Genomic DNA, 26,716 nt, shown 5'->3' on the forward strand with positions numbered 1-26,716 from the left:
GCACAACTTTAATACATTTATTATTTATTTTTTCATGATGATGTGGGCCGAGCAGAAGGTGATGGGGGTTCGCTAGTGTTTTCAGGTTGGTTCGCTAGCCTCCTCCCCTTTCTCCCTCCCCGAGTCTAGAAAGGTGCAGGATCCGCGGAAGCGTACGTCGCCCCGCAGCAGAACGGACACGGGATGGTCGCGCGTCCTCAGCTCGGCAGAGGCGGGCAATCAGCGGGCCGGCGAAGGTGGGAGCAGAGCGTCCGGGATGGGCTGCTGCTGCAGCGCAGAGAGCCCAGGGGCAGCGGGTGCGGGAGACGCTGGCGAGCCGGTGCTGGAGCACTTTCGCAGGCACGGGGCGGGCGCCGTGCGTGGCCCGGTGCTCTCAGCGTGTTCCCGCAGCGGCTTGAGACCCCAGGCCCCGGCCTCGCGGCGCCCCGGGCTACGGGGGTCCCAGCGGCCGCCAGGGGGCGGGAACGGCGCGGCGAACAATGGCTGGCTGCTCCTCCCTGGCGGGAGGCGGGGAGGGGAGGGGTGGAGAGAGAGAGAGCGAGCGAGCTAGAGAGAGCTGGCGCGGGGCCGCGCGGCGTGGCGCTGGCGCTGGCGCGGGCGCGGCGGCGCAGGCGGGGGCGCGCGGCGCGGGCCCGGGAGGGCGCGGCGGGAGCGCAGGGCAGCAGGCGGAGGTGGGGGGCGGGAGCCGAGGAGGGAGCCGGCGGCGTCGGCGGCGGCGGCGGCAGAGGGGGTCAGTTCTCCGGAGCGCTCGCCAATGTGGAGCCGTCTGCCGGGCGTCCGTGGCCCGCAGGTAAATCCTGGTGCGAGCCGCACCGCCGGGCCTGACTTCCGCCGGCGGGGGTCCTTGGCAGAGCAGAGCGCCGGGAGCCGGCGGGGCGGCCTCTCGCAGCCTCGCTCCCGCGCCGCCCTCGGCCGCCCTGGGGGAGGGGAGGGGAGGGGAGGGGAGGGGAGGGGAGGGGGCGTGTGCGGCGGGGAGCAGTTCAGGTGTCTGCAGGGGCAGGGCGGGGCGGGGCGAGGCGGGGGCGCCCGGCGCGTCGCTGGGGGCCGCGGAAGCCGCGCGGGCCTGCAGGGGCGGCGGGGCCGGGGCGACGACGGGGGCTATTTCTGTATAATGGGCAAGTGGCGAAGACGTAACTCGCCGAAATGGGGAATGGAGGTGGGGCCGAGGGGACAAAATATAGCCTATGACAGGCAAGTTCCGCCGAGCCTCCTGCGAACTAGGACCGTGACGGCTCGGCTTAAAGGGGTAGTTGGCGGTAGTGACCTTGCCGGGGCGTGGGGAGTTGGACGAGATACAAAGCTTGGCCGCAGAATCTGCCGCGAGGGCAGGAGCTCGGTGTCGGTGGGGTCTCTGTGGGGTGGGGGGAGCGGGGCAGGGTGAGGGGCCAGTCAAGGCGATTGAACTAGGAGACCTGGGAAGGGGGGTGGGAATGAGAGCCTGGTTGGGCGCGTGCGCCGAGGGGTGGGGGGTGGGGGCAAGTCTGGAAGTCCCTGCAATTATTTAGGTACAACATTTTGCAATGTGAGCAGTTTGCATTATGATCTCCTATGCCACTCCTCAAAAGCTTAGAAGTACTTGAGTGGAGACGGACCATCCAATAGGCATGAATGCACTAAGCAATTTGGGGCTAAATCGCACAGAAATGGTACAGATGTGTTCTAGTCACAGAAAAATTTTCTTTATCCAGTGCTTGATCTCACAGTGTTAGGGAACTTTCTTAATCTAAATAGAATTTGGATTCTGATGTAGTCTTACGTTTTCTGAGGGGTAACACTTGAAATAAAAAAGGTGTTGGGCAGGCAAAAAGATAGTAACGTTGTTAAATTGTTCAGTAGAATGTTTCTTCCCCATCCTTTCTAAGGCGATTCAACTATACTGTCATGAATAGAACTATGGAGGAAAAATGTAATTCAATAAAAAAGGAAAAAAAAACCCTAAGATCTTGCTAGACTTTTTTTTTTTTTTAACATAGCAAGTCTTTGTCTCTTATTTTATTGAAAAGCCTACATGTCAGTTGATTGTGGATTTGCTGCAGGCCTGTGTTAAGTGTGCAAATCTGAAATGCCCAACTGCATGCATGGTTTATGTGGCCACGATGAGTCTGGGGCACCTGACTCAAGGCATGGATGGCTTGGCAGTAGTTTGTGAAATGTACTCCAAAGTGATGACTACTTGTGATTAGTTGGTCATGTATAGTGTATTCTTCACAAATTACTGCTTTTCCTTAAGAAACAGTGTTTCTATTTGTAAAAATGTTGCTATACTATTCAAGTAGGCAAATTTCTAGTAGCATATAATTTTTAACTTCATGTTTGGATACAATTTCAGCTTTCAGTAAAGTTGTCAGAATAAGAACTATACAAAGAACATTCTTACAATTGTACCCAAATCCACCTGTTATTATGCCCATTAACCATTTACTCTGCCCCCCCCCCCCCACACACAGATTTATCCCTGCACTATTTGTGGGTAACACAGATAGGTTATAGCCCTTTGCTTCTGGATATTTCAGCATGGAAAAGGTTGACTTTTGTATTTTACTGTACTTGACTTGCCTGGAATGAAGTTCTAGAGAAGACTGACTATAAAATACAGAAATAGGTCGGACTGCCTTGATGGTTCACTGGGTAAAGTCATTCGTTGCCAAGCCTGTACACGATTGAGGAGGTCATAGGACAACTCGTGTGAGTCTACTGTTGTCTTTTACCTTGTGGGTCCTGGGGATCAAACTGAGAACCTCAGGTTTGGTGACACATGACTGGGAGTTTAAGGACAGCAGAGACTATGCAGTAAGAGCCTGGTCTCTATTTGTACTGTGTGGGCTCTAGGATGGAGCATCTGCAAGTTGCCCTCTGACCTCCGCATTACCACTGTGGCATATTCATGCCCCACTCATGTACATATACAGACACACACTCACACACACATTAAAAACTAAAGGATAGTGATGGAAGTCTAAAATGTGAATCGATGCAGAAAGTGTCCCAGAATGAATACTTGGTGAAATATTAGAACTGTTTTTGTGCCTAACTGCTTTAGCATTTTTTTCTAAATTATTTTGTGTGTATGTATATCTGTACCTGTGTTCTCTTCTGCCTTTCATGCTCACCCATGGAAACCAGAACAGAACATTGGATTCCCAGGAACTGGAGTTATAGACAGTTGTGAGCTGCCATGTGAGTTCTGGGAATCAAACCCGGGAGCCTTTGGAAGAGCAGCCAGTGCTTAACTACTGACCCATCTTCCTTTTTTTTCTTTTCTTTAATATATTCTTTATTTACATTTCAAATGTTATCCCTTTCCCACCCCCACCCAGAAAACCCCTAACTGACCCTCCCTCCCCCTGCTTCTATGAGGATGTTCCTCCACCCAGCCCACTCCCCCTACCCTCCCTCAACTTTCCTATGTTGGGACATCTATTGAGCCTTCATAGGACCAAGGACCTCTCCTCCCACTGATGCCTGACAAGGCCGTCCTCTGCTACAAATGCCGTTGGAGCCATGTGTACCCCTTAGTAGATAGCTTAGTCCCTGGGAGCTCTGGGGAGTTCGGTTGGTTGATATTGTTTTCTTCCTATGAGGTCTGACCCATCTTTCCATCGCCATCTTTAGAATTGGACTAGACCTAGGTCTTCCATATGCTAGGAAAGCATTACCACTGGCTAGATCCTAGCCGTGTGTGTGTGTGTGTGTGTGTGTGTGTGTGTGTGTGTGTGTATGTTTGTATGTGAAGCTATGCTGGGTAGCCTAAGCTATCCTTGAGCTTCCAATCCTCTTACCTTATCCTCCCCTACACCACTGTACCTAGTTCTTACCTTTGTTTCTTCTGTGTTGAGTGCTTTACGTCTGGTCATTTATATTCATAGAAAGAAAATAGTCTATCAGTAATGTGAAGTTGAACTATATTAATACCAGACTGCATGGAGTTAAGTACTGTGTGATCAGTTACATTGAAATATTGTGTCTTGTAGATATCAGAAAATATTAGGTGAGTCCTGTCCATAATAATTACAGCTTATATCAGTGGTTGACTTTGAATATTTCCCCACAGCTCTATATAGTTGGCCTAGACATTAAACACTTGACATTTGTTGCTGTTGTTAAAACTCACAGCCCAGGCTGGCCTTGAGTTTTCTATGGAGCCAAAGATATAACCTTGAACTGATCCTTCTGCCTCTGCTTCTCAAGTGCTAGATTACAGGCTTGTATCACTACAGCCCTTGACTTTTGCCCAGAAAAAAAAAGTTGTAAGAAGGCAAATCTTTCATAGTTTAGTGTGTAGTAAGGAGAAGAGGACTTTGAACCTGTCCAGCTGGGTGTTAACCATAGCAGTGTGCATGTGGCTATTTGTAGATAACCTGACCTCCATCTTGAGCTGATGGGGGTTAAATAAGTATGAAAATGGCAAAATGTGGCACCTGGTATGGGCGTGCGTCTGGTAATTGTGTCTTGGCTGGTTTGTGTCTCTCACAGGCATAACTGAGTAAGCTGTGTGCTTAGAAACTCTTACTGGCTTTTAGGAAATATTGACATTTATAATTGGATATTCCTTAATAGTTTTTGGAAGGTACCTACTTTAAAAATTAAAATGAAAAAGTCTTTTAAAAAGGTAAAAGTTTAAAAGGTTTATATATTTCATGTGTTTTGTCTGCATGTATGTGCACCATGTTGGTGACTGGTGCCTGAAATGACCAGACGGTGTCTGTTAGCTCTCGGGAACTAGGTCTAAGATGCCATTGGGTGCTGGAACTAGGTGTTCTTCAAGAGCAGCAAATATTCTTAACGAGGGAACCGTCATTTTAAAGGATGATGCTTAGTTTTGTAGAGTTTGTAGCCTGTCGGTGAGGTAGCACATGCAACTAGACTGGGTCCTGATGTAAAATGTTTATTATAAATCTAAGATCTATTATAAATTATAGATCTATGCCATTTCTTAAAACTCTACTTATTGAGGATTATATACATTTAACTATAGCTTTTAATTTACCATGGCAAAATTAATTTATGATAAAGGTAGACTTAAATCACAGACACAGTTGGACCATTCATTCGTTGTGAGCTGCAGGTCTCCCCTTGGCTGAAGGCTGCCTCTCCTGTTTCCCTTTGGTAGGCTGGTCTCTGGAACTTTGTACCCCGCCCCCCCTCGTGCCTGCCTGAATGGCTGTAGACCATTTTTTGAGACATGTGACTAGGTTTCTCTAATAGTAGTTAGTTGTAAACACTGTTAGAGAAATTGTACTGTACAATTGGGCTTGAACTGTAGCTGTAAACTTCTTTGACATAGGATGGAGAGGTGGATTTTTTTTGAGACCACAGACAACATGTAAAAACTTTGGATCTTTTTGAGTCTTGATTTTTTTTTATCATAAATTATTTTTAAATTGATGTAAATCTAATATAGTTTGTTTGATAATGAAGTTTTAGAATGGTATCAATTTTAACAGTGTTATTATAGGCACAGTAGTTATGTTTGAGCTTATGTAGCTTATTATAATTATGAAAGGCTTATAGAATATATAATATTAAATGAATGGATATTTTCATTTTTTTAAAAAAGATCTGTTTATGTATTTTATGCATATGGGTATTTTGTCTGCATGTTCATTTACACACCAGAAGAGGGTATCAAATCCAGTTTATATTTAGTTGTGAGCTACCACATGAATGCTGGGAACTGAACTCAGGATCTCTGGAAAAGCAGCCAGTGCTCTTAACCACTGAGTAATGCATCCATTCCCAGTGTTTTTATTTTTGTGATGTCAGAAATCCTTTTGTATATCAAGATGAGGACTTAATGAATGTGCCTCAGTGTCTTCAGCACGCTTCTTGCAGTCATCCCCAGTACCACATTCTAGTATTGAGAGGACACGAGGTCTGTATCTAAATATTTTTACTGTTTACAGATGTATAGCAAATTAAAAAACTGATGGGCCACAGAGTTGACAAGTATTTAATAAACGTTAAACTTTGGAAGATAAAAGACACTCACTCATTCAGATGGTTTTAGTAGTTTTTTTTAATGCCTTCATCTTCCAAAAGAATTGTTTTTTTTCTTTTTCTAAAAATAGATTTAAAAATTATGTATGAATGTGCAGTGCAGTCAGAGGAAGAATATCTCCTGAGACTAGAATTGCAGGTGGCTGTGAGTTCTCATGTGGGTGCTGGGAACTAAACCCAGATCCTCTACAGGAGCAGCAAATACGTTTAACCCCAGAGAGCTTTCTCTCCAGCTCACCACCCCGCCCCCAAATGAATTATTTCAATTAAGAAAGGAAATTGATTGGGTTTGTATTTTTAGTTTTAGCTTATGTATTTTAACACCATTGGAGGTATGATGTACTTTAAAAATATTTTAAATGCTACTTTTTGGCAATTTAATATATATGTGTATTTATGTATTTTTAGACACAGACACAGACACACACACACACATCCCAGTTTGATCAGACCACCTCCATAGTCTTCCTGTTTCCCTGGACCCTCTCAATGATTCTCCTCTATGTGTTTTTCTCGTCCTCTTCTTTTAGTAACCCACAGAGTCCAGTTAGTGCCTCCTGCATGAACAGGTACAACCACACTGCAAAGAAAGAAGGACACCCCCACCCCAGCAGCTCTTCAGGGAGAGGTGGCACCCCTTCCCCGTCTATGCTGGTATTATAGTCTGGCTTGGTCTTTTACAGGTGACCCTAGCTGCTCTTAGATGATGAGTGCAATGTCTGTGTCGGGTCTTAGTTCTTCTTGTCCTCTGTTCTGTGGTGGTCTGTGATCCTTGTGGGAGGTGATAAAGATGTCTCTTTTAGTATTGGACACTCAGTTACTTATTCTCAGGACCCTAACGAGTTATGAGTCTCTGTATTGGTACATGTTGTAATTTAGTTTTGAATTAAAAATGTAGATGTTTTAAGTTTTAGAGTTTATCACTTTTGAATCCTATTTGCTTATACTAAGCAGAGATTTTATTTTAGACTGATATCCAAAGCTCCAAGGCAGTGTTGAATTGCTGGATGTCTTATTTACTGTTGCATAATAAGTTATTCCAGACCATAAGGGCCTAAAGCAATACACATCTTGCAGTTTCAGTGTCTAAGCTTCCTCTGGTCTCTTTCGTTTTCTCCTTTTTCTTTTTCTTTTTCTTTTTCTCTTTCTCTTTCTCTTTCTCTTTCTCTTTTTCTTTCTTTCTCTCTCTTCCCCTTCTCCCTCTCCCTTCCCCTCTCCCTCCCTTCCCTCTTTCCCCCCTTCCCCTCCTTTTCCTCCCTCCTCTCCCCCTCCCCTTCCTTCCCTTTCTGACCTTCCCTTTCCCCTTCCCCTCTTTTTCTCCTCACTCCCTCTCTTATTCTCCCCTCCCCTTCCCCTCCTCTCCTCCCTTCCTCTCTCTCTTCCCTTCCCCCTCCCCCCTTTCTCAGACATACACAGTTTCTCTATGTAGCCTTAGCTGTCTTGGAAGTAGCCCAGTAGCCCAGATTAACCTTTAACTCAGAGATTCCCCTGCACCCCCATGCTGGGACTAAAGGTGTGCACCCACATTCTGCTCTCTCTGCCCTCTGGTGTGTGAGTTTGCCAGTGGATTTCCCCTTGGAGCTCGCTGCACATCTGAAAGCTTGGTGGACATACTTTTTCATGTGGCTCTGGGCTGAATCCTGTTTTGGAGTTTGTGCATTGAAGGGCTTGGTCTTTCCTGCTCTTTGCTCCCCCGGCTGTAAACACCTTCCCTAAAGGTAGCGCACAGTAAGCTGTTTAGTTTCCTTCCGTGCAAACGAGCAAGAGATAGGTGCATCTGAGACTTGTACAACATCATTTGAGAAGTGGCATCTCACCATTTCATATTTGTTAGATGCTACCTACCTGTATACTTTTTAAAGGTTAAAGGAGGGGAGGGGGGGTCTCGAAGGTAAAATAATTCAGCTAAGGTTCAAATGGTTATCTGACTGAAACTAAAAATCACCAGTATCCTGCAAATTCAGTGAAAGACCCTAGCTCAAAGGGGATAAGACAGAGAGCAATACAGCAGGCTACCCAACATCATTCTTTTGCCCCTGCACAAGAGTGTGCACACTTACATGTATATGTGCACACATACACACACATGCACATACACATGTGCATATACACACAATTACTGTGAAATTTTAAACAGTTCTCACTAGTGTTCTCAGCACCTGTATGTTTTTGTTTCTTTTCTAAATGTTTCTCAAACTTTCTAAGGACCTGGCTACTGCCCCTATTTGGGTGCTGGTAATGGAACTCCAGTCCTCCATAAGAGCAGGATGTGCTTTTAACGGCCAAGCTACCTCTTGCTGTCAGTGATTGTTTTTAAAGTAAGCGTTATGTAATACTCTTTTTATATCGAAAATAATAAAAACAAATACCAATTTAGGGAGTTGTACATATGATTTTTATAACATCAGAGAGAGTACTTGTATGAGTTGTACCTTCCTTGAGAGTGTGGGTTCAGGGTTCAGAACCCGACTGGAGGAAGTGAGCTATGTGTTTAAGATGTTGATCTGGTGCTTGGGTTGTCTGAGAACTCCAGACAAGATGGTGCTCAAGGGTTAACTGTTGCAGCCAGCGCTGCTTGTTGTGGTGGTGGCCACTACTCATGGCTGGCTGCTGAAGTCAGGATGAACGTTTGGGAAAGTTAAGCATTGGCTCTCTTGGTTGCACTAGCCACATTTTATATACCTATTTGAATGCATGGTTCCTGGATTGGATTGCAGAAATAGAGGACAATTATTATAAGTTCTGCAGTAATCTGAATGACTCCATTTTATTACTAATTTTGGTAGAGAACATGTGTTTAAGAATATTCAGTAGTCACTGAAATTGGTAAGTTGAACTTTATTTCTTTGTTTTCATTTTCCAGTTTTTTGGAGCTGTGAGGGATACAGAAGTTTGATCAATATTGTCTTAACATGCTTCAGATAAATCAGGTGAGTCTGATTAAGGCATGTCTTATTTAAATGGTACTTTGCCATGAACTGTGGAACATTGTGTCTCAGCTATTCTGTAACCATAACCCAACTTATGGAGAATACTGTAAGTATAAACACTGGAGTCTGGAAAGAGAGACTGTTTGAGGAATTGGTGTTGTCCTGACAGTTGATAACTCATGAATGTCTTACATCTTTCCAGGATGTGTTGGTATGTCCAGAGCAGCATGACCATGAAGCGGCACCGCTAGCTGGCAGTTCTGTGGACTTAAAGCATTTTTAGTGATACATCTTGTGAAGTTTGTATAGATGTATTTTTAAGAAAGGATTATTTTTCTAGGGCATTTACACAGCAATAAGGATGTTTACTTCTAAACAAACTATAGTGTGTAATACTGTAGACTCACTGAAGGAAGCAGTTTTCCTTAGGGCATGGCATTCCTCCAAGAACTATACACATTCAATTTTACCTTTTCTGAAGAAGCAATATAATATTGTAGCTCCAGTATTACAAAATATTTTCTAACTGCTTTTGTTTGTAAGTCAGAGCAGAAGTGATTACTATTTTCCTGATTTAAGAAAGTAATGCCAGCGTTCCCTCAATATTCAAGTTCATCCACCTTAAGGACTCTGCTCCTGTGCCCTGAATACTACACCCAGTGACTTCAAGCTTATTTGTTTAGGTCTCTCTCAGTTAGAGTCATAGTATAATTATCAGATTTATAATTGTCTCTAACTTGGGTATCATCACAAACTTTATATGCACTTGAGAAATAATCTGAATACCTCAAATATGGATTGGGCAAGGTCATTCCAGCTTGGCGACCTTATTTGCACAGGCTATCGTGGACTGTATTGTTTACCTGTCCTTTATTTGGGTTGACCTGAGCCAAAATCTAGCATATCTCATAATATTCTACCCTTTAACTTATTTTTCTATGGCATTTACAGCTATTGCCAAATTGAAAATACAGTCTTACTTTTGCATCTGTGGATAAATCTTTGGTAATACATTTCTAAGTTCAATCAGCCACAGGTTAAAAATATTAAAAACCAAATTCCTTCTGTTAGACCTATTTCCTAAACAGCAGCTGTTCATAGCATCAGCATCAACCTAGATATCATAAGTACCTTTCAGGTGCTTTAAACTGTACAGGGTAATTTCTCTAACCCTGGGCATATGCTCAGCATGCATATTGAGGGGCATGAACACCTGTGGGCTTTGGTATGTAAGGGACACTAAGAGATGATAGATTTGTGTGACATTTCTCTCCTGCATGGAGATAGTGGTTTTGCTTATTTATTCTTCTAGTTCTAGATTTAAATAGTTTCTTTTCTAAAAAATATATTCATTACATGAGAGAATGAACAGTAGTGTTGTTACTGCAGCAAACATCTACCTAATTGTGTTATTCATTCAGGTATTTTATAATCTCCCATTACACAAGTGCCATTCATGTAAAAGTACTTGTGTTATTGTTTGATCTCTTTCTTCCCTCTGCACCACACACACACACACACACACACACACACACGGAAATCTTCTTTAAAACAAAACTTGTTTTTATCAGAGACATTTATGTGGAGGCTTACAGAACTCTTAGCAAGCACTGTGCTTAGTCATATTGGAAAGAGCATAGCAATGTGACTTGTAATAATTGTCTTTGGACTATTGTAGGTGCAAAGCCGTTGTTCAATGATTTCCAGAGCCCTTTGCTGCCGCACTGGGCATAATTAGGACAAGGCATTTTGTATTTTTGTATAGATAAGTGCAAATGACTACTCATCTTTCTGTTCAACCATATGCATTGAAAGTTAGAGAGGGACCAATACTAATGAGGATCACTCTGTGCTCCTTTGCACATCACTGAATTAGGAATTGTATACAATCCCTTGGGATTTGCCTCAAAAATTTAATTAGTGATTGGAGATAGATGAAATCAGCTACTAAAGAATGGATTCCTAGGATCAATTAAGGATTCTTTATTATTATTGACTAAGTTTCATCCCACAAAATGTTCAAATCAGAGAGGAATAGTTGCCATAATTGAGAATAGTAGAAGATATAAAGACTTTCTCATTAGCCAAGCTTAAATTGCATTGCTAAATTTAGGAGTGACTTTTATTTTTGATTATTTTCTTGGCCATTGCTTTCTCATGAGAGGGAGTGTTTACAAGATAAAAGTAAAAACAATAAAAAGGATTTAAGCTGACCCTCATGAAGCAACAAACATTCTGATTTTATACTGATTTTAATGCTCTCTCTAGGGTTAGCTCTAAGCGTTTATTTGGGAGAATTTTCCCTGTTAATTACTCTCAAATAACTGCACCTTTTTCTTGTCCTAACAGATTCTTTTGTATCAACCACTAAAATTGATTAAAACTGAGCATTTATGAATAACTGCATTATGCCTTGTCATTTTAATTATTTGATATTAAATCTAACACTATTATTGTGAAATAAAGGATGCTTTGTGTAAACCCTGTCTTGAAATAAAAGATTTTTTTATGTTATACTAAAAAAAGGCAGATCTTTTGGGAAGATGCTTTTAAACAGTGTTTTCATAGAGTTAGAACAAAGGTGGTGGAACATAGCGCTGGGAGCCGCCTCTCTTCACTGCTGTCTGCTAGGGCAGTGGAGCAGCCTGCATCCCTGCTGCCCTCCCTGCTTGGGGGCGGGGTTACCGGGCAGAAGCTAGGAGTGGGGTGTTAATGAGAGGAGGAAGGTGTGCAGCTGCCCCGAGTATTTGTGGTGCTTAGAAACCTTGACTTCAGATCAGTGACTTGTTGCAGTAAATATTTGCATATAAAGCTATTTGGGCAAAATAATATCCCCTGTGACACAGCAGTTGCAAACGCCTCTCTAATTAATGGATGGGTGTTAGATGGGAAAGACACTGGAACTGAGTGGTAGGCCTGGAGACAGCAGTGGCTGTGGAAACAGGCCTTGGGCTGCTGGGAGGTTCAGGTCTCCACCAGCCACCTTGCCTCTGTCTCCCGTCGCCTGCAGGCCTGGCGTGCTGCATAGAGCCACCACTGCAGCTGCCACTGCTCTCCCTGCTGTGGGGAGAAGATCACCAGGCGCTGACTGAAGACTGCAGACATGATGGAGCTCTTGAAGGCCCTGCCCCGAACAGGCTGCCCAGCTGCAAGATAAGTATGACTCTGAGCAGGACGTCAGATGTGAAGAGGGTCTCATTTTCTGGATTGAATCTCCTGAGGTACTACTGTGGCCTATGCTGCTGCTGCTGGAGGCCATGCTCCTGAAGGTGATCTGTGCTGCCACAGGAGGCCATGATGATGTCCGTGATCCTTGCTGCCTATGCAAACCATGTTGATGTCAGTAATCTGTGCTGCCGCTGGAAGCCATGTTTTAAGTCCGTAGTTCATACTACCTGGAAGCCATGTTGATGTACTTGATTCATGCTCCAGACAGAAGACATGTTGGTGTTGGTGGTCTGTGTCACTGTTGAGAACCATGTTGTTATCCATGCTATGGGCTGCTGATAGGAGACTATGATCTATGTTGCCGATGGAAGCCATGTGAAGTCCGTGTTTCATGCTGCCACCCACTGCTATGGGCAGGGAAGCTTTTGTAGAAGAATACTTTATGACTGCAGAGTCATACCTGAGAAGGAGAGACATTGAAGGCTTCTGTGACACCCCTCCTCCCCTTATACCCAAAAGGAAGTATTCCACACAGGAAGTTACTGAAGAGAGCCCCTTAAAAATGTAGTATAAAGATGTCAAAGTGAGTGGAGCTCTTCACAGTTGATGGCTTCCATGGGGCTGGGGTGGGGCGTGACATATGCCTCGGTTTTCTTTAAGAGGCTGGGCACTCAAGAGTTTGACTATACTTCAATGAGTGTATGGGCAACACTAATTGAGTGTGGTGGGTTTTTAGGGGGCAGGGCCCAAGAGTGGGAGAAATGGGAAGGAAGTGTGATCAGGGTATACTGTATGAAATTCCCAAATAATTAATAAAAATATTATGCAGGGGGGAAAAGTATGTTGTACATGTGTAACTTATACCATAGAAAAATGGATGGTGTGGATAAGGAAAAAAGGTACAGAAAGCTCCATATTCTGCTGCAGAGATAATCAATGCTAGCATTTTTTTGGGTGTACACTTGAGCATTTTTTCTATGAAGGTAGATTTCTTTGTGAATATATTGTTTTTACAAACTGGCATTGTGCTCTATACAGAGTTCTGGAGTGATTTCACCATCTTTAGTTTAGAAGTTCTAAAACATAATTGAGCCCAAATGTTGGGCAGATTTTATGTTCTAGTTAGTACCACAGTAACTTTTTATGTTTGTTTTTCTAGTTAGTATAGCTTATTAGAAGTTAAATGCTAGTTAGAGTTTATCAGAGAGAGTTGGGTGTATAAGTATGAAAATCTCCAGTTACATTTGACAGTAGAATAGGGGATGCCCATGTCCTTCCTTGTCTGCCATCTGCCAGTCTGTCGTACAGAAGTGGTATTTAGTTTCTCCCATTCACTTCTTGTTGTTTTCGCTGTTTGGAATTGCTTCTTTGTGTCTACTGCCATCCTCTCCTCTTTATTTCTAAGTGAGTCCTTGAATTATAATCATCATCCTAAAGCGAATTGTTCAAGTGACTAAAGGGATTCACTAGCTTCCAGGGTACAGCAGGGAAGCAGGCAGTTGCATATTTATGAGCTTTCTTCCTGATTATAACTTCATGGGGAAAGAAACTTAATTTAACACAAAGCTGTAGCAGTGCACGTTAATAAGACGCCTGTGCTGGGCAGTGTTAAATGACTGGCCGAGTCAGGACCTGTGTGGGGGAGTGTGTGGGTGTGGGTTAGGTGCCTGAGGGAAGCTTGGTAGGCCAGAGTGTCTTCGGGGTTAGAGAAGTCTATGGAGGAGAGTAGTGGCATTGCAGGAGAGAGTTTATCAGGATACACGCTTGGGAACACTCGTTGGATAAGGGTATGAAGAGGAGGCTCTAGGGCCTGCATAGAGTGGAGTAGAGAACAGGCAGGGCAAAGCAGAACTTGGGTGCAGATGAGCACTGGAACCCTTTAGGGCAAGAGGAAGCCAAGTGTTGTTATAATGATAGCTACTGTGTGTCAGGCTCAGAGTTTGCAGGATGCCTTGCCTGTCTCACAGGTATGGGGTGAGGAACCGCTGTGCTGGTGGACCATATTGCTTGGCACTGGCCCCGTTACTACCATTATCACCATTAATTTTACTACTAATATTGCTATTGCTGCCAGACTTTGGGAGGAGGTAGAAGGAGAGTAGAGGGCAGGGATTCAGGTTGATTATCAAGCTGGAGAAATGAGCCACTTGGGGCCAGATTGGCTTCAGGACCCTCATTTTCTATGTCCAAAGCTCCAGGAACTCCTTTCCCCCCTCGAATATTATTGCCCCTTACATTAATCAGGGTGGGAAGACTCAGCCTAATGGTGGGTGGCTCTAGATTGCATGAGAGTTGGGGAATGACTTGAGCAGCAGCATACGTGCAACCATTTCCTTCTGCTTGACGGCGGATGTGAGACCAGATGCTGGTCCTCCAGCCTTGACTTCCCCGTGTACTGCACTGTGAGCTGGAAGTGTGAGCCAGAATAACTCCTTCCTCTCCCCCAAGTTATTTTATTTTTTGTTAGAATATTTTATAACAGCATTAGAAGGGAGACTAGGACAGTGACTTACTAATAGTGAGAGTGGTGATCAGAGGGTAGTTACAGCAGTGAACACTCATATTAAAAAGTAAGATCACCCAAAAATTCAGCATTTATGAAAACCCAAAGCTGAAATCTACCTCTGTCTCATTCACTGTTGTATTGCTGTGAAGAGACCCCATGCCCACAACAATTCTTATAAAGGAAAGCATTTCCTGAGGGCTGACTTTCAGGTTCACAGCTTTAGTGCATGATCATCCTCACAGGCAGTACAGCAGCATGAGAGCCTGCAGGCAGACATGGCAGCAGAGAGTTCTGTGTCTGGATCCTAGGCAGGGGAAGAGAGCCACTGAGCCTGGCTGGGGCTTTGGGACCTCGAAGCCCTCCCCTCCTTTCTCCCATCCCCAGTGCTGCTTTTCTCCAGCAAGGCCACACCTTATAACACTTCTCAAGCAATGCCCTTCCTGGTGGTGATAAAGTGTTTAATATGGGAGCCTGTGGGGGCCATTCTTATGCAAGCCTCACAAACTCCTTAGTGAAAGGCTGAAACTCTTTATCTTATAGGAGCAAGAAGACAAGGCACACCCCTTTTAACATTCTCAGTCAACTGTAGTAGAAATAGCAGGAGCAATAATACAAGAAAAAGAAATACAGGTGCATTTGGAAGACATAAAGCCATTTGCAGATGACCATGATTGTCTGTTTAGAAAATGTCCATGAATCCATGCACACAGAACTCAAATAACTAGATTGAACATGAATTTATACACATAAACATATAAAATATAATTGTTTCTGTATGCTACTAATGAACAATCTCAATTAAAATTTTGTTTATGAGCTGATGAGAGGGCTTAGCTGGTAAAGGCACAGGTTGCTAAGCCTGGAATAAGAGTTCAGTCCTAGGACTCACATGGTGGGAGGAGACAAGACTCCTTTAAGTTTTCACACATTCACTGGAGTATGTGCTTTCTCCCAACACTAAATGTTTCAAAAAAATCCATTTTTAATAATACTTATAAAGGAGTGGACTTGCTTATGAAGGTCTTCTATACTGAAAACCACAAAATATTGTTGAATGAAATTAAGACCTAGATGGGTGGAAAAATACTGCATCTGTTACTGGGAAGGTGTAACATGCTTAAGATGACACCATCTCATGCAGTGAGAATCTCCTGATCAATGGAATCTTTGTCAGGAGTATAATGAAAGGTAAAAGGTGATCTTCAGACATACATGTGTGACAGGCCCAAACCTGAGCAGCACTGAATGGGAGCAAAGTGGAGAACTCTTATTTCCTGCCTGAAATTTCACTACAGTAATCTAACCAGGATGATATTGGCAGTAAAGATGGTTTATGGACCAATAGAATGAAATTGGCAATATAGAAAGAAACCAGCAGGCAGTTTTTGTTTTTTGTTCTTTTCTTTCACAAGAATAACAAGACTTCAGTGGGGAAAGAATAATCTCTTCAGGTTATTCTGGGACATTTGAAGGTGAACATATAAAACAGTGGAGTTAATTCCCTACTTAGACATCATAAAACTTGGTTGCGTGTTGTGACTTTAGAACTGGGTTGTGAAGGTGCCGGCCTGCCGTGCTTGCTACTCAGTGTGGCGATGTGAGTCATGTGGAAGAGTAGAGTTGAAGGCCAGTCTGGGCCCCGCAGCAAGCACATATATGCTTAAAGTCCTCTCTCAGTTCCCCAGCTAAAATTTATGACTCGACAAGTAAAAAGTGTGTGTGTTGGGGTGTGTGGGGAATAGCACTATAAAGAAGGAAATACAGGGCACCAGGATACCCGTTTACTGGACTGTACACATGACCAAACAAATCGAAAGGCCCATGAGATACTACACGTGTGCTAGGATGATCGCCAGAGTTCTGCAGTTAGATCCCATAGTAGTTGTAAAATGCTGTGAATTGTAAAGTCAGTGTATTGCTTGCTCCTAATAGATTAATTTAATTTTGTTATTTTCACTTAAAAAATACAATTCATAGTCAAGACTAGAAAAAACACAGACTAGAAAGACTGATTTTGTAGACAAATGTATAAAAGAGCTGCTATCAATATGCTCTAAATCTTTCAGAAAGAAGAGGGAAATGATGTGTAAATAGGAGGAAAATGTAAAATATACATGGATGGAGTTCTTAGGAACAAAGAGTGCAGTGTTTGAGGTTAAAATACTAACTAGGAATGACAGTAGGTAAGACCTGAGAAAGAAGGAGTGACCTTGAACCTGTATAAATTCTGTGTGTTCAGAAGGAAGCACAGGGTGAAAAATCCTGAAGATAATGGGGACCAGAAGAGGAAACGGCGTTACACTGTGGGCTTACAGTTTGCAGTAAATGTGTAGCCAGTTCCAAGAATGAAGTCAGTGGACCAAAGGCAGAAGACACCTTAGAGGAACCGCTGTAATTGATGACTGAAAACCAGAGGTCCTAACTGGAAATCTGCAAACAGCCTGAGACAACTGGATGTACTGGGCAAACCCTGTACTGTTAAGCTCCATCTTCAGCCCTGAACAAATTAAAGATACGCGTGGCTGTGAGGCATGTATGGAAATTCCAGCAGAAGAGCGGAGCAGCATCTCCACATCTTTAGTGGAAGAAGACACCTGTTGCCTCAGCATTCTGTTCTAACTGAAACAAAAAAGAAGGGACTTTTAGTCGTGGTTTTTTTTCTTGAATTGAAATTTACCTGATAAAATAGATTACGGTGACAGGTAGAGTCCTGTGGCACTGGTTCCATGCACATCTTCCATGCCTACCACTGTCATTCATCTTGTAGCTTTGTAGTTTTCCTAAACTAGAAACGTAGTTAAACGCTAACTTCTCCCGCTGCACTTCCCCTGAGCCTCATCATTGTTTGATGACCCTCAATGTGGGTTTGACTACTCTTACCTTCATAGAAATATAATTGTGCATATTTGTCCTTTTGTTACTGGCTTAATTTAGTACAGTGTTTTTAAAGTTTGTTATAGTATATATCAGAACTTTCTTCCTTTTGAAAATTGAATAGGAAAAACTCACTTGTGTGTGTATTGTTTGTCCACTGATAGATATTTCAGTTGCTCTCACCTGTTGACTAATTTTCTCACTAATTGTCTCTGTATAATCAATAAAGAATAATCAATAGTCCATAAAGTATAACATTCTGTTTGAGGGCAAAAATATGATTTCACTTGATTTCTTGGTAAAAATCATTAGCCAAGATTTAATGTTTCATCCTTTGTCTATCCAAATACAGTTTATAATGATACACATACACTGTTTAACTCAGTATCTTTTTAATTTTTACTTGAGACAGGGTCTCTCTGTGTAGCTCAGGCTCCTGCTGTACAGTTCACTATGGGGTCCAGGCTAGTCTCAAACTCAGATCCACCTGCTCATTAGTTTGCCTCTTCCTCCAGTTGCTTGGATTAAAGGTGTGCACCACTGTGGACAGCCTTAACTCAGAATCTTAAACATGAGTTAGACATGTAGTTTTAGATTGTATATTGTAAATGGAATGTGGCTGCTTTAATTCTTTTACTAGGATCAGCAAGAGAAACTAAATGTGATATGCTTTGTCTTTGTTGAGACAGGGCCTTTCTATGTACAACTGACTGGCGGGAACTCACTGTGTAGACCAGGTTGGCCTTGAACTTGCTGCAGATACCTTGCTGAGCATTGAGCCATAGCTGTTAACATCAGGCCTATCCATGGGAGGCTTGATAAAGTTACAATGAAGCGTTCATTTCAGCCATTGGGTGCTGGTGACTACTTAACCTCTGCCAGCAAAACTGCTAATTACCTCTGAGACCAGGACCCCTTGCTGAAATATAAGATCTTTGTTTTTTACTCGGGAATAAAGATCATTCCATGCCAGAAGTACATCTTTTCAAGTAGAAGATGCCTTATCTTTGGCTTTGAGGTACAGAATTGAAAAGTGTCTCAAGCCCATAGTAAAAAATATGAATTTTTTTGGGTTTTTAAAATTTTTAAATTTTTTTTATTTTCTATATTCTTTGTTTACATTCTGAATACTTTCCCCTTTCCTGGTTCCCCCCCCCCCCCATCGGTCTCATAGGCCCTCTTCCCTCTGCCCATTTCCCAATCACCCCCCTCCCATTTCCCTGTCCTGGTACTCCCCTACAATGCTGGATCAACTCTTTTCAGAACCAGGACCCTCTCTTTCCCTCTTCTTGGGAATCATTTGATATGCTAATTGTGTTTTGAGAATTCAGAGCTTCTGGGCTAATTAATATCCACTTATCAGAGATTGCATTCCATGTGTATTCTTTTGTGATTGGGTTATTATCTCACTTAGGATGATATTTTCCAGTTCCAACCATTTGCCTAAGAATTTCATGAATTCGTTGTTTTTAATTGCTGAGTAGTATTCCATTGTGTAAATATACCACATTTTCTGTATCCATTCCTCGATTGAGGGATATCTGGGTTCTTTTGAGCTTCTGGCTATTTTAAATAAGGCTGCTATGAACATAGTGGAGCATGTGTCCTTATTGTATGCCGGGGAATCCTCTGGGTATATACCCAGGAGAGGTATAGTAGGGTCCTCTAGAAGTGCCATGTCCAGTTTTCTGAGGAACTGGCAGACTGATTTCCAAAGTGGTTGTACCATCTTGCAATCCCACCAGCAGTGGAGGAGTGTTCCTCTTTCTCCACATCCTCACCAACACCTGCTATCTCCTGAGTTTTTAATCTTAGCCATTCTGACTGGTGTGAGGTGAAATCTCAGGGTTGGTTTGATTTGCATTTCCCTAATGATTAATGATGTTGAGCATTTCTTAAGGTGCCTCTCAGCCATCTGAATTTCTTCAGGTGAAAATTCTTTGTTTAGCTCTGTACCCCATTTTTTAATAGGGTTATTTAGTTCTCTGGGATCTAACTTCTTGAGTTCTTTGTATATATTGGATATTAGCCCTTTGTCAGATTTAGGGTTGGTGAAGATCTTTTCCCAATCTGTTGGTTGCTGTTTTGTCCTTTTGACAGTGTCCTTTGCCTTACAGAAACTTTGTAATTTTATGAGGTCCCATTTGTCAATTCTTGATCTTAGAGCATAAGTTATTGGTGTTCTGTTCAGGAACTTTTCCCCTGTGCCCATGCCCTCAAGGGTCTTCCCCAGTTTCTTTTCTATTAGTTTCAGTGTGTCAGGTTTTATGTGGAGGTCCTTGATCCACTTGGAGTTGAGCTTAGTACAAGGAGATAAGAATGGATTAATTCGCATCCTTCTGCATGCTGACCTCCAGTTGAACCAGCACCATTTGTTGAAAAGACTTTTTTCCACTGGATGTTCTCAGTTCTCAGTTGTCGAAGATCAAGTGACCATAGGTGTGTGTATTCATTTCTGGATCTTCAAATCTATTCCATTGGTCCACTTGTCTGTCACTGTGCCAAGACCATGCAGTTTTTATCACTATTGCTCTGTAGTATTGTTTGCGTTCTGGGATATTGATTCCTGCAGAAGTTCTTTTACTGTTGAGAATAGTTTTAGCTATCCTGGGTTTTTTGTTATTCCAGATGAATTTGAGAATTGCTCTTTCTAACTCTATGAAGAACTGAGTTGGGATTTTGATAGGGATTACATTGAATCTGTAGATTGCTTTTGGCAAGATGGCCATTTTAACTATATTAATCCTGCCATTCCACGAGCATGACAGATTTTTCCATTTTCTGAGGTCTTCTTTGATTTCCTTCTTCAGAGACCTGAGGTTCTTGTCATACAGATCTTTCACTTGTTTGGTTAGAGTCACACCAAGATACCTTATATTGTTTGTGGCTATTGTGAAGGGTGTCATTTTCCTAATTTCTTTTTCAGTCTGCTTATCCTTTGAGTATAGGAAGTCTACTGATGTGCTTGAGTTGATTTTGTAACCAGCCACTTTGCTGAAGTTGTTTATCAGCTGTAGGAGTTCTCTAGTGGAATTTTTTGGGTCACTTAACGTATATTATCATATCATCTGCAAATAGTGATAGTTTGCCTTCTTCCTTTCCAATTTGTATCCCTTTGACCTCCTTATGATGTCTAATAGCTCTAGCTAGGACTTCAAGTACTATATTGAAAAGTATGGAGAGAGGGGGCAGCCTTGTCTAGTCCCTGATTTTAGTGGGATTGCTTCAAGTTTCTCTCCATTTAGTTTGATGTTGGCTACTGGTTTGCTGTATATTGTTTTAACTATGTTTAGGTATGGGCCTTGAATTCCTGTTCTTTCCAAGACTTTTAGCATGAAAGGATGCTGAATTTTGTCAAATGCTTTTTCAGCATCTAATGAAATGACCATGTGGTTTTTTTCTTTGAGTTTGTTTATGTATTGGATTGCATTGATGGATTTCCTTATATTGAACCATCCCTGCATCCCTGGGATGAAGCTTACTTGATTGTCGTGAATGATCGTTTTTTGATGTGTTCTTGGATTTGGTTGGCAAGAATTTTATTGAGTATTTGGGCATCGATATTCATAAGGGATATTGGTCTGAAGTTCTCTTTGTTGGATCTTTGTATGGTTTTGGTATCAGTGTAATTGTGGCTTCGTAGAATGAGTTGAGTAGTGTTCCTTCTGTTTCTATTTTGTGGAATAGTTTGAAGAGTATTGGTGTTAAGTTTTCTTTGAAGGTCTGATAGAATTCTGCACTACAACCATCTGGTCCTGTGCGTTTATTGGTTGGAAGGCATTCTATGACACCCCCCCGCCCCCCATTTCTTTAGGGGTTATGGGACTGTTTAGATGATCTATTTGATCCTGATTTAATTTTGGTGTTTGGTATCTAAGAAATTGTCCATTTCCTCCAGACTCTCCAGTTGTGTTAAGTATAGGGTTTTGTAATAGGATCTGATGATTTTTTGATTTTCCTCAGTTTCTGTTGTTGTATCTCCCTTTTCATTTCTAATTTTGTTAGTTTGGATCCTGTTTCTATGCCCTTTTGTTAGTCTGGCTAAGGGTTTATCTATCTTGTTGATTTTTTTCAAAGAACCAGCTCCTGGTTTTGTTGATTCTTTGTATGGTTCCCGTGCTTTCTACTTGATTGATTTCAGCCCTGAGTTTGATGGTTTCCTGTCTTCTACTCCTCCTGGGTGAATTAGCTTCTGTTTGTTCCAGGGCTTTCAGGTGTGACGTTAAGCTGCTAGTGTATGCTCTCTCCATTTTCTTTTTGGAGGCACTCAGGGCTATGAATTTTCCTCTTAGCACTGCTTTCATTGTGTCCCATAGATTTGGGTATGTTGTGCCTTCATTTTCATTAAATTCTAAAAAGTCTTTGATTTCTTTCTTTATTTCTTCCTTGACTAAGTTATCATTGAGTACTGTTCAGTTTCCATGTGTATGTGGGCTTTCTGTTGTTTTTGTTGCTATAGAAGACCACTTTTACTCCATAGTGATCTGATAGGAGGCATGGGATTATTTCCACCTTATATTTGTTGAGGTCTGTCTTGTGATTAAGTATATGGTCGATTTTAGAGATGGTATACCATGAGGTGCTGAGAAAAAGGTATTTTCTTTTGCTTTAGGATGAAATGTTCTATATATATTTTGTTAAATCCAATAGGTCCAAAGCTTCAATTAATTTCACTGTGTCCCTGTTTAATTTCTGTTTTCCTGATCGGTCCGTTGAGGAGAGTGGGGTATTGAAGTCATCCACAATTATTGTGTTAGGTGCAGTGTGTGCATTGAACTTTAGTAAAGTTTTTATTTTTTATTTTTTTGAGGTTTCCTTTTTTTTAATTTATTGATATATTTATTTATATTTCAAATGATTTCCCCTTTTCTGGACCCCCACTCCCCGAAAGTCCCATCAGTCCCCTTCCCTCCCCCTGTTTTCCCATCCAACCCTTCCCAGTTCCCTGTTCTGATTTTGTTCTATACTGCTTCACTGAGTCTTTCCAGAACAAGGGGCCACTCCTCCATTCTTCTTGTACCTCATTTGATGTGTGGATTATGTTTTGGGTATTCCAGTTTTCTAGGTTAATATCCACTTATTAGTGAGTGCATACCATGATTCATCTTTTGAGTCTGGGTTACCTCACTTAGTATGATGTTCTCCAGCTCCATCCATTTGCCTAAGAATTTCATGAATTCATTGTTTCTAATGGCTGAATAGTACTCCATTGTGTATATATACCACATTTTTTGCATCCACTCTTCTGTTGAGGGATACCTGGGTTCAGTAAAGTTTTTTTTTTTTATGAACGAGGGTCCCCTTGAATTTGGAGCATAGATGTTCAGAATTGAGAGTTCTTTTTGGTGAATCCACCAAGAAGACCAGCAAGAAGTGTCCTTCCCTGTCTCTTTTGATGACTTTAGGTTGCAAGTCAATTTTATCTGATATTAGAATGGCTACTCCGGGTTGTTTCCTGAGACCATTTGCTTGTAAAATTGTCTTCCAGCCTTTTACTCTAAGGTAGTTTTTGTCTTTGACACTGAAGTATTTTTCCTGTATGCGGCAAAATGTAGGGTCCTGTTTCCTTATCCAGTCTGTTAATCTATGTCTTTTTATTGGGGAATTGAATCCATTGATGTTAAGAGATATTAAGGAATTGTGATTATTGCTTCCTGTCATTTTTGATGTTAATTTTATATTTGAGTGGTTATCTTCTTTTGGGTTTGATGAAAGAAGGTAACTATCTTGCTTTTTCCAGGGTATAGTTTCCCTCCTTGTATTGGTGTTTTCCCCCTATTATCCTCTGTAGGGCTGGGTTTGTGGAAAGATGTTGTGTAAATTTGGTTTTGTCATGGAATATCTTGGTTTCTCCATTTATAGTGATTGAGAGTTTTGCTGGGTATAGTAGTCTTGGCTGGCATTTGTGTTCTCTTAGAGTCTGCATGAGATCCTCCCAGGATCTTTTAGCTTTCATGGTCTCTGCTGAGAAGTCTGGTGTAATTCTGATAGGTCTTCCTTTATATGTTATTTGAGCTTTTTCTCTTACTGCCTTTAATATTCTTTCTTTGTTTAGTACATTTGGGGTTTTAATTATTATCTGACGGGAGGTATTTCTGTTCTGGTCCAGTCTGTTTGGAGTTCTGTAGGCTTCTTGTATATTCATTGACATCTCTCTCTTTAGGTTAGGGAAGTTTTCTTCCATAATTTTGTTGAAGATATTTGCTGCCCCTTTAAGTTGTAAATCTTCACTCTCATCTATGCCTATGATCCTTAGGTTTGGTCTTCTCATTGTGTCCTGGATTTCCTGGATGTTTTGGGTTACAAGCTTTCTTCATTTTGCATTTTCTTTGACTGTTGAGTCTATGGTTTCTATGGTATCTTCAGCATCTGAGATTCTTTCTTCCATCTCTTGTATTCTGTTGTTGATATTTGCATCTATGGCCCCTGATTTCTTGCCAAGGTTTTCTATCTCCAAAGTTGTCTCCCTTTGCGATTTCTTAGTTGTTTCTACTTCTGTTTTTACATCCTGGATGTTTTTGCTTAGTTCCTTCACTTGCTTGTTTGTGTTTTCTTGCAATTCTTTAAGAGATTTTTATGTTTCCTCTTTCATGACTTCTGCCTGTTGACCAAAGTTCTCCTGTAATTGTTTAAGTGATTTTTGCATTTCCGCCTTATTGGCTTCTATCTTTTGATCCATATTCTCCTGAATTTCTTTAAATGATTTTTGTGTTTCCCTTGTAAGGGCTCCTAACTTTTGATCCGTTTTTTTCCCTGAATCTCTTTAAGAGATGTCCTTCATGTGTTCCTCTAACAACATCATGACCAGTGATTTTAAATCCAAATCTTGTTTTTCTGGTGTGTTGGGGTGTCTAGGACTTTTTGTTGTTGGAGGATTGGGTTCACATGCTGCCATATTGCCCATGATATCTGTTAGTAATGTTTTGTTCCTTCATTTGCCTTTTGCCATCTAGTTCTCACTGGTGTTTGTTGGTCTTGTTGTCACTGGCTGGTGCTTCAACCTCCTGTGAGCCTGTAAGGCTATTTCCACAACCCTGGATGACTTGGTTTCCCCTGGCACAGATTGCTGATGTTCTGCCCTACTCTTGTGTGCCATTGGAGTCCTGCTGTGTCTTGACCCAAGCAATGTTATACTTGGGTTGTCTCAGTGAACCAGGTGTTCCCTGTCTGCTCTGTCATGGAGCAAAGATGGTGGCAGGGAGTCACTCCAAATGCTGATCACCACGTAGGACACAGAACCACAACCAGCTGGCACACAGATGAACCGCTGATCTGCCCAGGTCCTGGGCACAGGTAGACCCCCAGCGATTTGCACCCCCAGAGATCTTAAACTCGGGATATCTCAGTACCTGGTGCTGCCTTTCTGCTTCACCAGGCAGCGAAGATGGCGGCTGGGAGTCAGTATATTTGTAAACAAAGAAGTAGCAATATATGATTTTATATAATTTGGTTTTAAGTTAGGAATATTTTTCTTTTTGTTTCATGAGAAGTAAGCAAATTGATAATTCATTACAACTTAATTATTAAACTCAAATTTAAACTGTAAAAACCAGTTCATCTGTTCTTATTAACAGTCTTCAGTAAACTAGGAATAGAAGTCAACTTACTTAACCTGATAATGAAGGTTATAGTTATTAATATATATGTACATACATGGATATTCAATGTATGTGTGTCTATGTGTACCTATACACATGCAAAAGTAATTAGTGATTAAAAAAGGCCATGATGTGAAGGACAGCAGGGTTTATAGTGAATGGTTTGGTGGTAGGAAAGGAAAGGATAAATGCTATAATTATACCAAAATCTCAAAAGTAAGATTGAAAAAAGGAAAAAGAAAAACATTACTAGCTTAAATTTGTATTTACTGGTAAAAAGTTGAACTCTTTGAAAAGAAATTATGAACAAGACAAAGATACTAATTTTCACTAGTCCTATGTAGAATTTTGTTTGCATAATGGTTCTGGCCAGCACAGGTAAGCAACATAAGGCACTTCAACTGGGAAAGAAGGAACACACCTGCCTTTATTCATAAGTGACCAGACTGTCTGAGTAGAAAATCTGGGAGCATTCTGCTAAAGCTACTAAGTGACATATCTGTCTCGAAGGATATAAGAGCAATAAAAAGTCAATCATTGCCGGGCGGTGGTGGCACACGCCTGTAATCCCAGCACTCGGGAGGCAGAGGCAGGCGGATTTCTGAGTTCGAGGCCAGCCTGGTCTACAGAGTGAGTTCCAGGACAGCCAGGACTACACAGAGAAACCCTGTCTCAAAAAAACAAAAAACAAAAAACAAACAAAACAGCAAAAAAGCCAATCATTTCTACAGTACTCTAATGGGGCTTCTAAAATGAACAATATGAAATAGGAGGATTTGGTGGCTCACATCTGCAGTTCCTTAACTTGTGAGGCAGAGACAGGAGGATCAGTACAAGTTTGAGATCAGCCAAGTCTATATACAAGTATCAATCCGTAAAGCCAAAACTCGCTCCCCTATGCTTTAATAATGATATTTGAACCTAAGAAAATATGTCAAAGAAAACCAAGAACTACAAATTACTCCTGAGAGAAGTGAAAGAGTACCTGTATAAGTGGAGAAACTTGATCTTCACCATTCACCAATATCTTGTGAGTTGAATATCTTGTGAGAGATTGTCCTAGTTACTAAAATTATTTGTAACCCCCAAGGCAATGCTACTTTTCTGCTTACTTGTAGACTTTTAGACTTTTGGAAATTCTGAGTCCCTTACTATACACGTGCCTGCCTGAGATGAAACAGGCCCCTCACACTCTGCCCTTCTTTACCCTTTGCATTGCCAACAAGTGGCTTTCCCATAGCTTTTTATTGTCTCACTGGCTGCACTTGCATGCTTGTCTTGCATGCAGTGCTGAGGAACAGTATTGAAGGCCGTGAGTGTTCTAGTTAACCAAGGCTCTGTCTGGTGTGCCATAAGGAAAAATGCCTTTTAGGTAAGCAGGGTTTGGCAGGGGCACAGCACTTTTGGCTTAGATTTAATGTTAATGAGTCAACGTATACATGTCTTTAAAAACTTACATGTTTGTTTATTGAGTGAGTGAGAGAGTGAGTGAGAGAGCGAGAGAGTTGAATGTTGGCATAAGCATGCCATGATGCATGTATGGAGGTCAGAGGAAAACTTGCAGGCATCAGGAGTCCGCTCTTCTATCTCGTGGGTTCCAGGGATCCACCTAGATCACCAGGCTCCGTGACAAGTCCAATATA

At 41.8% G+C, this 26,716-nt stretch overlaps 1 protein-coding gene across 5 annotated transcripts in view; it reads left to right on the top strand.

Moving 5' to 3' along the window:
* The first annotated feature begins 215 nt into the window (after nucleotides 1–215).
* Nucleotides 216–26,716, top strand: part of Stau2 (staufen double-stranded RNA binding protein 2) — a 274,556-nt gene continuing 248,055 nt past the window's right edge. The window contains exons 1-2 of one of the 5 annotated variants that reach the window (XM_052175921.1): nucleotides 216–236; nucleotides 8,861–8,927. In XM_052175921.1, the coding sequence (XP_052031881.1) occupies nucleotides 8,910–8,927 (18 nt within the window). In that variant the 5' untranslated portion in view covers nucleotides 216–236; nucleotides 8,861–8,909. Of the gene's footprint in view, nucleotides 237–652; nucleotides 791–6,544; nucleotides 6,567–8,860; nucleotides 8,928–26,716 lie in introns of those variants that run through there. The other 4 variants (XM_052175917.1, XM_052175919.1, XM_052175923.1 and 1 more) reach the window with 4 other exon arrangements.

This window comes from Apodemus sylvaticus, chromosome 3, assembly GCF_947179515.1.
Source record: "Apodemus sylvaticus chromosome 3, mApoSyl1.1, whole genome shotgun sequence".
NCBI classification, from domain to species: domain Eukaryota; kingdom Metazoa; phylum Chordata; class Mammalia; order Rodentia; family Muridae; genus Apodemus; species Apodemus sylvaticus.